At 39.5% G+C, this 17,817-nt stretch overlaps 1 protein-coding gene across 5 annotated transcripts in view; it reads left to right on the plus strand.

The window, feature by feature from the left end:
- The window catches only part of CHL1 (cell adhesion molecule L1 like), a 296,469-nt gene that overhangs the window by 243,908 nt on the left and 34,744 nt on the right, over positions 1 to 17,817 (plus strand). For all 5 annotated transcript variants that reach the window (XM_060766330.2, XM_067463473.1, XM_060766329.2 and 2 more), the window contains 4 exons: positions 7,332 to 7,463; positions 9,097 to 9,237; positions 10,427 to 10,538; positions 13,762 to 13,913. In XM_060766330.2, coding sequence (XP_060622313.2) covers positions 7,332 to 7,463; positions 9,097 to 9,237; positions 10,427 to 10,538; positions 13,762 to 13,913 — 537 coding nt within the window. The remainder of the gene's footprint in view (positions 1 to 7,331; positions 7,464 to 9,096; positions 9,238 to 10,426; positions 10,539 to 13,761; positions 13,914 to 17,817) is intronic.

A 17,817-nucleotide genomic window follows, 5' to 3' on the forward strand; every position in this document is an offset into this window, starting at 1 on the left:
ACTTGCTGACCAAAAGGTCAGCAGTTAAAATCCAGAGAATGGGGTGAGCTCCCACTGTTAGCCCCAGCAGTTCAAAAGCACGCAAATGTGAGTAGATCAATAGGTACTGCTTCTGCGGGAACGTAACAGCACTCTATGCAGTCATGCTGGCCACGTGACTTTGAAGGTGAACAATGCTGGCTCTTTGGCTTAAAAATGGAGATGAGTCCCCCCCCCCCCCGAGTTGGACACGACTAGACTTAATGTCAGGGGGAACTTTAACCTTTTTAAATTGAGTGCTATAATGGGGATATCCATTTGTCATGCCCCCCTCCCACACACAAACATCATGTGCCTGGAAGGATGTAACTTCATGACATAGCATCCATCTGAAGAGATATTTTGGAGGGAGAAAAGAACTATGTGTCTTGTTACACCCTTACAAAACAGCAAACATGTTTGCTGTTAACAACTAGGAGAAGTGAAATTGCCATGACTTGAATTTCATAGAATCATAGAATCATAGAGTTGGAAGAGACCTCATGAACCAGTCCAATCACCTGCCAAGAAGCAGGAAATTGCATTCAAAGCACCCCTGACAGATGGCCATCCAGCCTCTGTTTCAAAGCTTCTAAAGAAGGAGCCTCCACCACACTCTGGGGGAGAGAGTTCCACTGCTGAACGGCTCTCACAGTCAGGAAGTTCTTCCTCATGTTCAGATGGAATCTCCTTTCATGTAGTTTGAAGCCATTGTTTCCCCATCCTATTCTCAAGGGCAGCAGAAAACAAGTTTGTTCCCTCCTCCCTATGGCTTCCTCTCACATATTTATACATGGCTATCATGTCTCCTCTCAGCCTTCTCTTCTTCAGGCTTAACATGCCCAGCTCTTTAAGCCATTCCTCATAGGGCTTGTTCTCAAGACTCTTTTAGTTGCCCTCCTCTGGACACATTCCAGCTTGTCAATATATCTCTTCAATTGTGGTGCCCAGAATTGGACACAATATTCTTTATCTTTGCATTTCATTTTTTTCTGCCTAAGTGGTGTACCTTACATTTGTCACTGTTGAACTTTTGTTAGTTTTGGCCCATCTCTCTAATCTGTTAAGATTGTTTTGAATTCTGCTCCTGTCTTCTGGAGTAGTGGCTATCCCTCCCAATTTGGTGCCATCTGCAAACTTGATGATCATGCCTTCTAAGCCTTCATCTAAGTCATTAATAAAGATGTTGAACAGGTCTGGGCCCGAGGATGGAACCTTGCGGCACTCTGCTCATCACTTCTTTCTATAAATTGCATATGTATTATTTTTTAAAAAATAAATAAAATAAAAATCTCACCTTTGAAAAGTGCTTAGAGTCCCCTAAATTCAGTATACCACTGAATTTAGCTACGTTCATTTCAGGATTGTCCTAAGTGTCGGACTGGACAGTGTGCTTAGAATGCAGCCAAAAGTAGTAAGGCACCTTTAGTTGTGCAGTGCAATGTTTTTATTGGATATAATTTTAGTTAACTGTAACAAGTAGAGTTTAAACATTTAGACATGTGAGACACATATCAATCCTCCCACTAGAAGTATGGAAAAATCTATCAGTGCTCATTTTGAGGATAAGTATCTGTACTTGAGAGACAGACAAAGCCCTCTTTTGTGGATCTTTGAGGCTTCACAAGTTTTTCCACTCTTGATCTTTTTCAGCCTAATATTTTATGGGATCCCAGGTATATAGTTATGTAAAATAGGTATAAAATCAGACATTTCATGAGAAGAAATCAGCATTTTCACAGCATAACAGATTTATGTATCTATATTTTTTTAAAAAAACACAGTTACACAATATTCAGAAAACTTTTACTTTTGCCATTTTTTTGGAACTCCAACAATTAACTAAGGGAACCTCATTTGGGGTCAGGACCCACATTTAAGAAGTAGTATTCTAGATTAATTCAGGAATGGCCTACATTTGCTTCTACAATTCTCCTCCAATGGCAAAGACCTGCCCCTTCTGGAAGTATACCATCCACCATCACTTTACTTATAGTAAAGTGGAAGCAGTAGCAGTGAACAGAATGGAGATTGTGTTGGTGTTGTGTGTATTTTTTCCATTCTTCCTACTTGGAATCATAAATCTGTTGACTGGAAGAATGGTGGCACCTGGGACCAGTAATCTTATTGGAGGTAGAACATTGGAGTATAGATTATAACTATGAAGAGGAGAGAAATCAATATATTGCCCCTATAAGACTTCTGCCCCACCAACCCAAATTCCTAATATTTCAAGAAGGGCAAATACTAGAATTCATTCACTCTAAGGGCTCTTACACTTGTATTCACTTTCCTAGGTTAACTTTCCTGCCCCTTTTCACTGGATGACATTTTGATACTGTTCCATTATCCAGGCAGAGGCCACTAGGGGTGCTACAGAGTCCATTTTATGGGGGTGGAGGGTGGGTTGAAGGAGTAAAACCATTTCCTCCTATTTTCCTGTTATTCCCCCCACCCATGTCCCTGTCATGGAAACAACCCTCATTTACGATTTGGGAAGTGAGGAGGGGAAATCACCACTGAAAATGGGGGAAATGGTTTTCCTCCTTCAACTTCCCCCTCCCAATGCACTATACTTCTCTCTCTAGCACCCCCTACTGGCCTCTGACTAAATAATGGAGTAGTAACAAAAGCTATTTACTTATACAAGTGAAGATTTCAGCCAGTGTAGTGCTGAAAATTTGGAAAGTCATTGAAATTTCCTGATGGAGGCAGAATTTTTATGTCAGGGACAGCAGCTTCCTTTTGCCCATCTCTGCCTCTCTGAAGGTATCTTCATTATAGATCCATTTTTGTATAAGCTTCAAGAGCTAAACTGATTTTAGTCAGATGCTTAACGGAGGGAAGCATCTCAAAATTAGATTTGATTTTTAGATGACAGCTAAACAGCATTGATAATAACAACAAAGTTTTCTGGAAAGGCAAGTTGTTTGGGGAACAGAACATTTTCCCCTAACATGAAGTCCAGTGTGTGTACTTCATGTCTATCTGATCAGCCTGATTTCAGAAAAGGCCAGCTAGCATTGAAAGCCTTGGCAAATGTCAGCAGTACTTTTCAACCACACCACTGTAGCTGCAGATGCAATGAATGGAGCTCTGGGTAGCAGATAACATGATTTTTGATGTGTTCTCCCCCCGCCTTTCATAAAACCAGAGCTGAAAATTAAACATTAAAACAATGATTTGAATTAAACACAGGGTTTCCAGTTTCCCCCTTTCTGCAGTTGTTGCCAGAGAGTGCCATCTGCTGATCAAATGGACTAAAAGCATTATTGAAAGTACCTGCTTTTGAAGAAATAGCCATGGTAATCTTTTTCTAAGGCTGGATCTACACTGCCTTATAATCCAGATTATCCAGTCTGAGTCCCTCAAGAGAGGTAAGAAGGTCGGTATACAAAATGTTTAAATAAATAAATAAAATTATCAAAGCAGATAATCCACATTATCTGCTTTGAACTGGATTATATGAGTCTACACTGCAATACAATCCAGTTCAAATGAGATAATCTGGATTTTATATGGCAGTGTAGATACAGTCTAAAGCCCCTTCTACAGAGCTGTATAAATCCAGATTATCTGCTTTGAACTGGATTATATGGCAGTGTAGACTCAGATAATCCAGTTCAAAACACATAATGTTGTTGTTTTTTTTAGTCGCTTCCAACTCTTGGTGACCTCATGGACCAGCCCACGCCAGAGCTCCCTGTTGGCCATGGCCACCCTCAGCTCCTTCAAATCAAGCCAGTCACTTCAAAAAGACCGACCATCCATCCATCTTGCCCTTGGTCTGCCCCTCTTCCTTTTTCCTTCCATTTCCCCCTGCATGATTGTCTTCTCCAAGTTTTCCTGTCTTCTCATTTGGTGGCCAAAGTACTTTATCTTTGCCTCTAATATCCTTCCCTCCAGTGAGCAGTTGGGCTTTATTTCCAGGAGTATGGACTGGCTGGATCTTCTTGTGGTCCTAGGCACTCTCAGAACTTTCCTCCACAGTTCAAAAGTGTCTATCTTCCTTCGCTCAACCTTCCTTATGGTCTAGCTCTCACATCCATAGGTTACTCATGGAATACCATTGCTTTAACTATGCAGATCTTGATATCTGGCAGCGTAGCAGCATCATAACAGGATTATATTGGCATGGTACAATCAGTTTATAAATTTGCAGAGTTAGAAGGGGTCTCATGAGCCTTTGAGTCCAAAGTGCTGCTTAATGCAAGAATTTGCTGTCCAGCCACTTTTGGGAGAAGTCTAGAGAAGGAGACTCCACCACCTGTCTGGACAAATGCTTTTATTGCTGAATCATTCTTATTAACAAGATGTTCCTTCCAATGTTCAGCTGAAGTCTACTCTCCTGTAAATTCAAACTAGTAGCACCCGCTGGTGCTTCCAAGGATAGACCTGCCTCCTCTCTTGGTGAAAACCTTTAAGGTATTTAAAAAGTGCAATGAATGTCATCCCTGAGTCACCCCAGAAAGTTGGGAATATTCAGACATTCCTAACTCTTTCAACTTTTCCTTATATGAGTTGTTCGCCATATCTCATACCTTTGTTGCTCTTCTCTAATCCTGATCCAATTTGTCCTTTTTAAAATGAGATGCTATATCCTTCTTAAAATGAGATGCTTCGAAATGAACACAATACTTCAGATGAGGCCTGACAAGTACAGAATATAGTGGGATTATTATTTCCTTCATCTTGGAGACTATCCTTCTTTTAATGCATACTAAAATAATATCCAGCATACATTTTTGCAGACTATTGCTCACTTCAGCTATATCTTTTTAATACTGAATGAAAATGTTTTATAAATAGAATTAATCAAGACTCCTTTTTATGCTGAATATTTCACACTGCCTTTTTTTCTCAGTGTTATCTTTCCTGTTCCTTGATACAATGGCCATCAAGTGGCTTTGTGATTCTTACTCCAGCCTCTGCACCTTCATTTTTCCTTATCTGATTCTTGCACTTTCCTCAGCCTAACCTTTGATTTGGTTTCTGATCTCTTGAACTTGCTCATCTTCACTCATTTGCTCTGGATTTGTCTGCCCTGAAATCCTCTGCTGATTAATATCTTCCTCCAAAAATCCCACGAACTTTTTACCCTTTTGCCAACTCTTAAGCTGCTTGTCAATCACATTTCATCCTGCCATACTACTATGTAATCACTTCACACACATTATGCAAAACCTTCAACATTTCTGACATGAAAACTGGAGCACCTTCGGTCAAGAAACATCAGAGAGTAGTGAAGATGGCATGAACATGAACTTGGGAGTCTTCATTAGTTTTCTTTTACCTGAACCTACTACGAAGGGCAAGATTATATCTCATAACTCCCCACTCTCTATATTGAGTTTAATTTGATTGCAGTTTTCAGCAATTGAAGTAACTGCACAAAGGAGGAAAATAGAAGAAGAAGAGATAAACTAGGACATTTTAAAAGCATTTGAAAAGAAGATCAACAGATGATTGTCATTTCTTATCTGCTAAATGAGGACAATTGGAGGGCATATATGTGTGTGAGAATACTCTGTGTGTGTGTGTGTGTGTGTGTGTGTGTGTGTGTGTAACTTTATGTTGTAAGGTGTGGGGGTTCAACACTTATGCTTTTGCTGCTTTTTCTATACAGGTACAGATATTGCAATTAGCCACAGAGGAAATATTTATTTTCTGTCTGTCCATTTCAAGGACGGATTTTCATCACCAAATCAGTTTTCAGATTTTTAAAGGCAATAAAATATCACTTCTGCCATTTCAAATCAGTTTACCCACAAATATCATGTTATTTTGACCATATTGTACACATCTATGTTTAAGTGTAAGGCTATGAATTAGAATGGATGGGAATTTTCATTCTCTTGGTTTTTTTTAAAAAAATAACAATCCCTGTAGTCATGTAACTTTCTTAATAATTGGATAAGAATGAGGCTTTAAAAATCTGGACATATTCTTCTACTAAGGTCCAGGCTGAAAGAGTAAAATTCTTAAAACCCTGGGTATGAATTGAAGGGGTGGAAGTGGCATGCCTATTTTGAGGGCCTTCCCATCTCTTATACCTATATGGAAGGCAGGTGCAACATAATAATAATAATAATAATAATAATCATCATCATCATCATCATCATTATCATCTTCATTTATACCCCGCCACCATCTCCCCAGAGGGGACTCAGGGTGGCTAACATGAAGCCAAACCCAATAATTACAACAAATCAAAATCAAATACATACAGTAAATAATAACATCAGTTAAAAATAAACAGCAAATTAATGCAAAGTCAAAGATAGGGAATGAAAATAAATAGTAAAGTGAACATGACGTGCTGGGCCAGTTACAAGGAATAAAATTATGAAATTTAAAAACCCTGGGTGAGATGGATGAGTAGGGTAGTGTGTGTGGTGGAGGTTTCAGATGGGACAAGCAATGGAGTGAGTTTCACTAAAGAATGGGATAAAGTGTATCGTAGGGCATGTTGTACTGAGCTGGTCGAAGAATGGGAATTTACATTCATTCGTCAAAGGCACACCTAAACAGCCCAGTTTTTAGGCTCTTCCTGAAGGCTGCCAGGGTGGGCGCTTGCCTAATCTTTCCGGGTAACGAGTTCCAAAACCAAGGGGCTACCACAGAGAAGGCCCTCTGCCTCATCCTCCTTTTTCATGCTTTAGAAGATGTATCTTATTGATTTGACTGATACTGCTGGAAGTCAGGATTTCATTTCACTTCATTTTATGAGAGTGAAAGTGATATTCTGCCTTCCTACATACATAATTTGCAGGAAAAGAAGGGGAGGGGGAGAAGAAAAGTATATACCATATTTTAATTACTTTATCTATCTAGTAGGGCTGGGTGGTTTCATTTCGTAATTTCGTAATTCGTTAAAAATTCGTTTTTTTTTATAACGAAGCCCCCATGACCCACTCTCCATCCTGGTGCAGTTTGGAGGAGGATGGACCACAGATGATGGGACTTGCAGTACCTTCACTATCTCCCTGAGACCAGTGCGAGCCATATAAATAACTGATAAAGACCAACCTTGATACATAATTCCTTTCTCAAATAACCTGGGCAGCGCCGGGTCCCCAAGCTAGTTAGTTATAAACTGATGTTCATTATTATTTGTGTCTTATTTCAATGGATCCTAGCCTTTGTTTCTCCAGAGGTTGTGGAAATACCAGCCTAATTAGCCAATGGACAGAGATTCTGGAAGCTAAAATAAAAAACTTTGAAGCACCAAAGGTTGGGAATCACTGCCTTAGTTGGTTCTTAACAATGGCTTGCTGCCTAGTAATATGTGTGTGTTTTTTTTTTCTTAACAGAGCCACCCACGTGGGTTACAAAACCAGAAAGTGGAGTTTTCAGTATTGGCAGAAGTTTTGTACGTGTATGTGAAGCTGTGGGCAATCCCGAGCCAACTATCAAGTGGAAAAGGAATGGTGTTCCTTTGACAGGTAATTAGAGGATGCAACTATGTAATGCAATACAGGAATGTTGATTGGCTATATACACGCAAAAAGTGGTGCTGATTGGAGTAATTTGACAAATTTTCCCCTTAAAGATTTAACTGTGCTCAATAGTCAATGTTATTTATTTCATGTCAGAAGCATTGCATAAATTAGTATAAAAGTGATAAAAATAGAAGGAGCACAAGTGGCTAAATGTCTTTTGACCAGAAACGGGCAACAGCAACCACATTGTCTATAGCCTCCAACAACTCTTCCTCTATACATGAGGCAGGACATTGTGGACAAGCATGCAGATACGGAGTTGTTTGTTTTGCTCCAAAATCTCACAAGGTGGAGGATTCTTTTAGGTAGTACCATTTTGCCAGGTTGTTTTTTGATCTGACCACTCCACTTCTGAGTCTGCTCAGGGATTTCCAAATTGCCCTTTCTTGGATTGCCTCTGGAGGCAGACCCTCATGGGGGGGGGGGGGGGTATCCAGTTGGGATTTCCTGGTTTAACTGCCCAGAGGGATACTCTTGCTCTTGCTGTGGAACATGAAGAGGAGTGGTTGTTCTCATGAAGCTTTCCTTTGATTTGAGTCTGCTGGGAAGAGGCTGATAGCCATGCAGTGAATGGTTTTCACAGTGTTCAACCTTATATATCTCACAGTTAGCAATAGTCAATGGAACTATTTCATTCCAATAAGAGTTGTGATTGTTTGATAATAGGTGACTTCCCTTCCTTTCTGTTCCTTTCTGTTTTTCAGTTTGTATAAATATATTTGTAATATTTGTACTAATAAGGTTATCTCTTTAAATCAAACCAATAACCAATAAAATGAGATCTACATATCATTTTACTGTTGTATAATTTAGCAGTGAATTGGCTTTGTTACTTATAGAATGAAATAGGTTTAACTATAGCATGAAAAGAACTGAGAAATAATAATGCAATGTCCATATTCAGAGAACCTTTATATCCAGGATTTTACAATTTGAAATCTTGGATTTCAAGCTTGGGTTTCTGTAATATGCTCCCATCTGGTCTGGGTTTACAAAGTTTTTGGAAACTTCACCTCTTATAAAATGCTGACTAAGGAACATGTGCTTCTCTTTTTAAAGCACCACCGTTGACTATCAGCATATTTCTCGGTAAAATTCAAAGTGTTGATTATGACCTATGAACTGCTGTGTGGCTTGGAATGGGCTATGTGAAAAATCATAGGAAGTTCATTTTCCAAGATATTTTCTAATTGTAGTTGTACAGTCAGTTTGCTGTTTTTATTTTTGCATATTTGATTATTTGTGGATTTCTTTAATATGTTTTCTCTAGGACTCTCTAGGTCCTCCATCATCTATGGCCAGCTTCTCTCAGAGGTTGACAATTGAATTATGCTGTAGAACCTGGAAATGTCTAGAAAGATGTCCTCTCAGAAAAAAGCAGCTTTTTATTTTGAGTTTTTCCACTTTTGAACCAATCCTACACCCCTAGTGCCAGCAAATGTGGAGAGCTCTGTAAAGAAAAGGCAGGCTGTGTGTGTGTGTGTGTGTATTATAAGTGCATCATTAAAAAGAACATTTGTTGTGTTCATGTAAATAAATAGTGCTTCACCATTTTGCTTGCTTTTGTCATCTATAGAAACAAAAACCAGCAGGGCTGCTTTTTCAACAAGAGAGATCAGTATAACCGATCTGGTGTTGAATGACAGTGCAGTGTACCAGTGTGAGGCTACCAACAAGCATGGTACCATTCTTGCCACAGCAAATATTGATGTTCTCGGTAAGTTTTTACTAGGGATAGAAATGATGAGCTATTTCACCTTCACATGTATAATGAGACGCCACACACATACACATACACACAAGCCTTGTTGTGTCAAAGGCATAGGAAAAAGATATAGATAAACAAAGATGAAGGGGATTTAAAGATTTTGCAAGAGATACTTGAGAAGTGTCATCTGATAAAGTACATGGAAATTTTTAGTTTAAACTTTGCAATTAACTGTAAATGAATAGATGACACAATTGAGGAGAGGGATTTGACTGATGTAGTTAAGAGAAGGAGAGGAACAAGGAAATTAGCAATTATTTCAAAATGATGAAGAAGATTTATCTGGAGAGAGCCTAAACTTCATTGCTTATGATTTGGAGGAGACTAAAATTAATAAGTGGTGTGAAATGCATTGTAGGATGATCTGGGAAGAAAACATTGACATTCTGTGGCTGATTTAAGTCTTTAGAAGGAAGAGAATACTATTGCAAAAAGGGCAAGACCAATAGGCTTTTTTGAAATGGAAAGACCACTCAACTTTTTTGTGGTTTGTTTATCATTGTACAAGGAGAGTAATTGAGAGGGCTTAGCACAAAACCAGGGGTGGGGATTAAGGAAGGATTGGTTTCTCAAATTTAATATGTTAATTAATTGATGTTGACATAAACAGAACTGGTAAATGGATACAAATTTCAGAGTCACATATATATCCAAATAGTTTTGGAAGGGGGGAAATGAAAAATAATTTCTCTAAACGAGTTAATGATTTGCAACAAAAATGCAGGGAAGAATACAATTCTCCTTTATAGAAGATATGGAGGCACCACTGATGTTATAATATGATAGACTTATATAAAAGGAGAGAGCAAGAAGCAATTGCTTAGTGTAATAGATGTACCTAAGAGATAACATGAGAGAAGATTTAGCAATAACAGTTGAAGGGTGTTAAATGAAGTTTGCTAACTTTCATAGGTCAACAGAAGAGTTTCTGTAAGATATATGATTACACATTTTTTGGTTTAGATTACTACCATTTGTACTTTATATAAAGGAGGTTGAATTTATTGTATATGGGAAGTGTCAAATACTTTATAGATTAATAGGAGTAAAACAATTGGTCAAAATATGTGAGTCATTTTTATAGGTCTAGTTCTTAATACTCCACTCCTTTTTTGACAATCCGTATATACCTTTTCAGAGATTCCTCCAGAAATCTTAACTCCAGATGGTGAAGAATATGTTGTGGCTGTGGGTTACCCAAGTCGCCTATACTGTCACTTTTTTGCAGTACCTCAACCTGATGTCTCTTGGTAAGCTTTATTCAATCCCTTCTTCTTCCTCATAGGCTGTTCTTGACATTTCACATCTGATTCTTCCTGACTGTGAACATGTAGCTGCATTTCAAGAAACCTGCATTGATTTCTTTTTTGAAAAAAATCTATCCAAAAGAAAGATACTGTCATAAGATGCCAATAAGATGGGCTTAAATATACTCATATTGTAAAGGTTTCAAAGCTCCAGCTAGTCCAGCGCGCGGCAGCCATGTTGTTAACAGGAGCAGGGCGTAGGGAGCACACAACGCCCCTGCTGTCCCAGCTCCACTGGCTGCCGATTTGCTACCGGGCCCAATTTAAGGTGCTGGTACTATCCTACAAAGCCCTAAACGGTTCCGGCCCAAAATACCTTGCAGACCGCATCTTGGCCTACGAGCCCACGAGGACCTTGAGATCATCCGGGGAGGCTCTTCTCTCGATCCCGTCTGCCTCACAGGCACGCCTGGCGGGGACGAGAGAGCGGGCCTTCTCGGTGGTGGCCCCCCGGCTGTGGAACGCCCTCCCTGCTGAAGTTAGACAGGCGCCCTCCCTTATGGCCTTTCGTAAGAGCCTGAAAACATGGCTCTTCGAGTTGGCCTTTAACTGAGTGCTATATCTTGGCAATGATGACCGGAATGGACCACGACTATGAGACTGACTATGACCCATGATATGACGAAGCGGATTTTTAGTATAAGTATATGTCAAGTAGTAGTAGCATGTTATGTATTGTTCTGATTACTGTAAATTGTCTTTTCTATGTTGTTGTTCACCGCCACGAGTCACCCCCTGGGCTGAGAGTGGCGGTAAATAAGTGCAAGTAATAAATAAATAAATAAATAAATAAATTAGTGTGACAAGGTTAATGAAGCTACTCGTTGTTTGTTAGCAATTGAAATGATAAAGTCCCAGGAGCTGGTGTTTCATTTCCTTTATCTTCAGGATGGCAAAGATCAACAGAGCTTAGTTTGCTCAGAGGGTTTCCTTGATCAGGAGCAATTTAGATGGATTAATGAAAAGCAAATGTTAGTTTTTGAAAAGACACCAAAGCTCTCAAATCCCCTAAAGGCCCCTATGTCTGTCTTCAAGTGTACAAACCTTAGAGCTTAGCCTGGATTGTTTAACATCGCCAAGAATGATTGTGTCCTTCAACCTTCCATTCCATTGTTTTGGGATGTCCTAATGGGTATCCATTATTCTCCTCAATGTACCAAAGTTGTAACCCTAACCATAAACAATAACAGACTATTGAATTTGCCCCAATTGTTATCTGAAGCTTCAAGAAGCTGTCAAAAATGCTGAATCTATCTTTTTACGCCTTTGATTGTTTCTTTAAAGTTCACAGTAAAACACAGAACAGATTTCCTGGCTCACTGCAGTGGAGGCCACCTCTGATCCTGAATCATTGTTGCCTTGAGCTGGAACTGACAGTTTCAATTGCCAATCTGGTTTAGACATTTTCAGTAGCTGTGGTTTATTCAGTAGCTGTAGCCCTGAAGTGACTAGCGATGCTTATATTGTACTGAGGGTGGGAGGGCAGGTCATATGCCAAAGCTGAGACAGGCTCTTTCACTGGCACACATTGTGACTTGGCCTGGAGTACTCCAAACTAACTTCACATTGGCCTTTGGCCTCAATTCACAGAGGCCATCAAAGTGCAGCCTCACTCATAGTGTCATTCATACCATGGTCTCTGGTATGTAAACTGAACATAATATGAAGCGAAACATGTGAAACACAATTAAAGTGAGTGCTCTACTTTCATGACACAGCTGCTTGCAGCAGCAGAAAAAAGAAAACCTTGCTATAGTGTAGAACTTGCAGATCATCCTAAATATTCTGATATGAATGCAAAAACAAATGTCAAAATGAAATCTTTACTGCTCTTAAAAATGACAGAGTGTTACTCTATACTTTTGTAAGTTTTACCTGTATTGTACTTGCTTTGAATTGTAGGTTGCCTTGAATCCAAAGTTTGGGAAAAGCATGATATCAATGAAGGTGGTGGTGATAGTGATAACATGATATCATATTACCCCGTCTCTTTATTTCGGGGAAATACAGGAACAAAACCACTGAAATATATCTAGTCCGGTTTTGTCCATATATAAGTTAAGGTGGCTTTTTATTTCTAATGAACAGATATCCGTATTAATTTGATGCTATTTCCTTGCTTTCCTTTCAAAATCAGCAGTAAAGGTAAAACCTGGAGGTTCTGTTGTTACAAATTTCTCCAGCAACATACAACATGTGTGCAAATATGTTCTATGGAAATAACCCTTTTCCACTTCATTATTATTTTTAAATTATTTTATTTTATATTATTTTTAAATCATGGTGCTTCATAGACCTTGGATGTTATTGTTCCTGTTTGTATTTTGTTCCTCGTTAAATCCTTTTTTCTTCATTTTGCAACTGTATGTTTTAGGTTTCAATCTTCTTCTTTTATTACCACCCAGAGAACTTAGTGTTAATGCTCTTTTTTCAGGGAGCACTCAGCTTCTTTCTCCCTATCTTTCTCTTTCAAATTAATATGCTGATTACCACTTAAGGAGCCCATAATAACTTGAGTCTACCTAAAGGACAGAATCTTCCCATATCATCTATGCTCCCATATAAGCCACCTGGACTTTGAAATGTTTGAGGAAGCTTTCTCCAGTAACCTGGAGTTCCTTTTCTAGCAAGGTTAGACTGGCCCCATCCTTATCCATGTTTATGATTACAGTGCAGTCCTGCACATGCAGAAGTACAAAAGAAAAACTTTCTGACTAGGAAGAACTTCCTAATAATAAAAGCTGTTTATGTTGGAATACACTACCTGGGAATGTGATGGCGTTTCTTTATAAGTGTTTAAACAGAGGCTGGATGACCATCTGTCAGGAGTGCTCTATGAAGCAAACTCTATTATTTTATGATTCTAGGTAAGCATCATTGGATTTACCTGGCTTTTCCTTTCAAGAGCTTTTTGAATTCTGGAAATCTCCCTGTTTTACAGAAAGAGAATTTAATGTGGTGCTGTACTACTGGTTTTTTATTTATCAGTGGATGTTTTAAACTATCTTAAATAAATACACTAATTACATTTTTATGACAAATGTTCTTTATTTTGTCTATATTATATTTGCCTTGAGTATCACTTCCAAGGAAGATGATGCCAAGATATAAAAAAAACATACAATCAATCCAAATTTATGAATTGTGATTCTGATTGCCTCACTAGGACTAAAGATGATAGCATGAAACGTCTTGATGCTGATCTGAATGGAACCCTGGAGATTAGAGAAACAAGAAAAGAAGATGCAGGGTTTTATACCTGTGTGGTGAAAAATATTGCTGGGAGACGTGCTCTCACAGCCACTCTAACTGTCAGAGGTAATTCTTACTATTAATTTACTTTAATATTAAATATTTGATGGCTTTAATACTAAAGATTTGAGGGCCAGGCTATAGCACACCTGGTAAATCACTAGCAGCAGCAATAAGATCTACCAACTGAAAGGTTGCCAGTTTGAAACCCAGGTCAGGGTGAGTACCTGACTGTCAGCCCAGCTCATTGCTTACCTAAGCAGTTAGAAAACTGCTTAGAGCTGTAAGTAGAGAAATTAGGTACCGCTAAAAAGCGGGGGAGGTATTTTATGACATCATAAAAGAAAAAGAAAAAAAACCAGAAAATGCCGGTGACCAAAAGGAAGGAAGAAGTCCTGATGGCTCTTCATCATAGAAGATGAAGCAACAGCATCCCCCTGTGGCTAGATTGGAGCACAACCTCCAAAGGTGCCGAAAGCTGGACATCAGCACAACGCACCTCCTTTCTGTCCATTCTGTTCCGTCTGTCCAAACTGCTTTGAATGTTTGCCACGTATGTGTACTGTGATCCAGCCTGAGTCCCCTTGGGAAGATAGGTCAGAATATAAATAAAGTGTTGTTGTTGTTGTTGTTGTTGTTGTTGTTATCTGCACCTAATGAGTTTGCAATGAGAAGTGAACGTATAAGCTTATTGCTTATCATTGCCCACTTAATAGCACAAAGCATTGTTATGCTCACCCAGTTGTTCATAGTGTCATGATTTTACTTAATTTGAGGTGAAGAAGCTAAAATACTGACTGATTGTTCCACACTTCTCCTGTTCAAAAAGTTAGACATAATACTGATTATAATTACTGTTTTTTTAATTATGTTTCAGTTTTGGATTGAGTCACATTTCTCTTGGAAAGTTTTTTTTTCCAAACCTATTGTTTATTTGGGACATATACCCACATCACCAAATGTGCAAATTCCATTGTGGACATATGATATTTGTTAACACTGAGCAAAATCTCCACATCAGTATTGGAAGTTTTAAGGGGCAAAGACAACATAGATCTGTAACCATTTGTGATAGTCTCCTTGGCTACTGTTCTTAAGAAAGCTACAACAGTAATTTGATTTGATTAAAGCTGAGAGGAGTCAAGTTGACATGTCATAAAGAGTCCATCTACCTATTCCTATATAAAGTGAGCAATGCCTAACATATGTCTTACTAGATGAGTGTGCCATTACAATGTGATTCTACAACTGCTGTGGAATCATAGTACAGATATTCTTTTCTTAGAATAGCTGTCATACTGTAAGGCAGAATAATACAGACAACCTGAGTACCATATTTTGGGTGTCACTAAAGAGAAGGGGGTTAATAATTATTGAATTACTATTTGTAGTATACTTTGCTTTCAGGAAAAGTAAGGGTCTCTTGTTGTTCATTCGTTCAGTCGTCTCCGACTCTTCGTGACCTCATGGACCAGCCCACGCCAGAGCTCCCTGTCGGCCGTTACCACCCCCAGCTCCCTCAAGGTCAGTCCAGTCACTTCAAGGATGCCATCCATCCATCTTGCCCTTGGTCGGCCCCTCTTCCTTTTGCCTTCCACTTTTCCCAGCATAATTGTCTTCTCTAGGCTTTCCTGTCTCCTCATGATGTGGCCAAAGTATTTCAACTTTGTCTCTAGTATCTTTCCCTCCAGTGAGCAGTCGGGCTTTATTTCCTGGAGGATGGACTGGTTGGATCTTCTCGCAGTCCAAGGCACTCTCAGAACTTTCCTCCAACACCAGAGCTCAAAAGCATCTATCTTCCTTCGCTCAGCCTTCCCTAAGGTCCAGCTCTCACATCCGTAGGTTACTACAGGGAATACCATGGCTTTGACTAGGCGGATCTTTGTTGCCAGTCTGATGTCTCTACTCTTTACTATTTTATCGAGATTGGACATTGCTCTCCTCCCAAGAAGTAAGCGTCTTCTGATTTCCTGGCCGCAGTCTGCATCTGCAGTAATCTTTGCACCTAGAAATACAAAGTCTGTCACGGCCTCCACGGTTTCTCCCTCTATTTTCCAGTTGTCAATCATTCTTGTTGCCATAATCTTGGTTTTTTTGACGTTTAGCTGCAACCCGGCTTTTGCGCTTTCTTCTTTCACCTTGATTAGAAGGCTCCTCAGCTCCTCCTTGCTTTCGGCCATCAGAGTGGTGTCATCTGCATATCTGAGGTTGTTAATGTTTCTTCCAGCAATTTTCACCCCAGCTTTGCATTCATCCAGCCCCGCACATCGCATGATGTGTTCTGCATACAAGTTAAAAAGGTTGGGTGAGAGGATGCAGCCTTGCCGTACGCCTTTCCCAATCTTGAACCAGTCTGTTGTTCCATGGTCAGTTCTGACTGTTGCTACTTGGTCCTTGTACAGATTCCTCAGGAGAGAGACAAGGTGGCTTGGGATGCCCATCCCACCAAGAACTTGCCACAATTTATTATGATCCACACAGTCAAAGGCTTTAGAATAGTCAATGAAGCAGAAGTAGATGTTTTTCTGAAACTCCCTGCTTTTCTCCATTATCCAGCGGATATTGGCAATCTGGTCTCTCGTTCCTCTGCCTTTTCTAAACCCAGCTTGAACATCTGGCAACTCTCGCTCCATGTATTGCTGGAGTCTTCCTTGCAGGATCTTGAGCATTACCTTACTGGCATGAGAAATAAGGGCCACTGTACGGAAGTTTGAGCAGTCTTTCGCATTTCCCTTTTTTGGTATGGGGATATAAGTTGATTTTTTCCAGTCTGATGTCCATTCTTGTGTTTTCCATATTTGCTGGCAAATGGCATGCATCACCTTGACAGCATCATCTTTTAAGATTTTAAACAGTTCAGCTGGGATCCCGTCATCTCCTGCTGCCTTGTTGTTAGCAATGCTTCTTAAGGCCCATTCAACCTCACTCCTCAGGATGTCTGGTTCTAATTCATTCACCACACCGTCAAAACTATCCTCAATATTATTATCCTTCCTATACAGATCTTCTGTATAGTCTCGCCACCTTCTCTTGATCTCTTCAGCTTCTGTTAGGTCCCTGCCATCTTTGTTTCTTATCATACCAATTTTTGCCTGAAATTTACCTCCAATGTTTCTAATTTTCTGGAAGAGATCTCTTGTCCTTCCTATTCTGTTGTCTTCTTCCACTTCCATGCATTGCTTATTTAAAAATAGTTCCTTATCTCTTCTGGCTAACCTCTGGAATTGCGCATTTAACTGGGCATATCTCCCCTTATCCCTGTTTCCTTTTGCTTTCCTCCTTTCTTGGGCTACTTCCAGTGTCTCAGCAGACAACCATTTTGCCTTCTTGGTTTTCTTTTTCTTTGGAACGTACTTTGTTGCCGCCTCCTGAACAATGTCTCGGACTTCTGTCCATAGTTCTTCTGGGACTCTGTTTACTAAATCTAGTCCTTCAAATCTGTTCTTCACTTCCACTGCTTACAGAACTAGCCAGTTTATTTTGCAAAATAGCTTGTGTTGGTCTCCATTAAAATGCCAGTTAGAGCAGCTAAAATAACCATTTAGAAAAATATGAAATGAAAACAGGAGTTGGCTTCAGACTCACCTCAAATGACAATGTTGTGCCCTCCAGCATCAGGAGGGAATCAAAATGATGGTGCCATTCTCAAGTTCCCAGGCTTCTCCTTTCCAGCATTCCATGTGTGGTTTCATAGGCAATAAAAATGGTTTATTATCTGTGAATAAGCTTTCTGCTTCAAAGTCTGTGAATAAGCTTTCTGCTTCAAAGTCTGATGGTTACACTCAGGTGTGCAATGATGAAAATAAACAAACTATCCCAATCAGTCTGTGTAGGCCTTCACCCTGTCCTCCCTTCACCTGTTTTTCAATAAAGCGTGTCACATTTTTTTTTTATTTTTGGGTCTTCTTACAGGATTTGGTGGTAAAGGCAACGCAATTCATTTTCAGTTGAGAGACTCAATCCCACTCAA

This window comes from Anolis sagrei, chromosome 2 (assembly GCF_037176765.1).
Source record: "Anolis sagrei isolate rAnoSag1 chromosome 2, rAnoSag1.mat, whole genome shotgun sequence".
NCBI classification, from domain to species: domain Eukaryota; kingdom Metazoa; phylum Chordata; class Lepidosauria; order Squamata; family Dactyloidae; genus Anolis; species Anolis sagrei.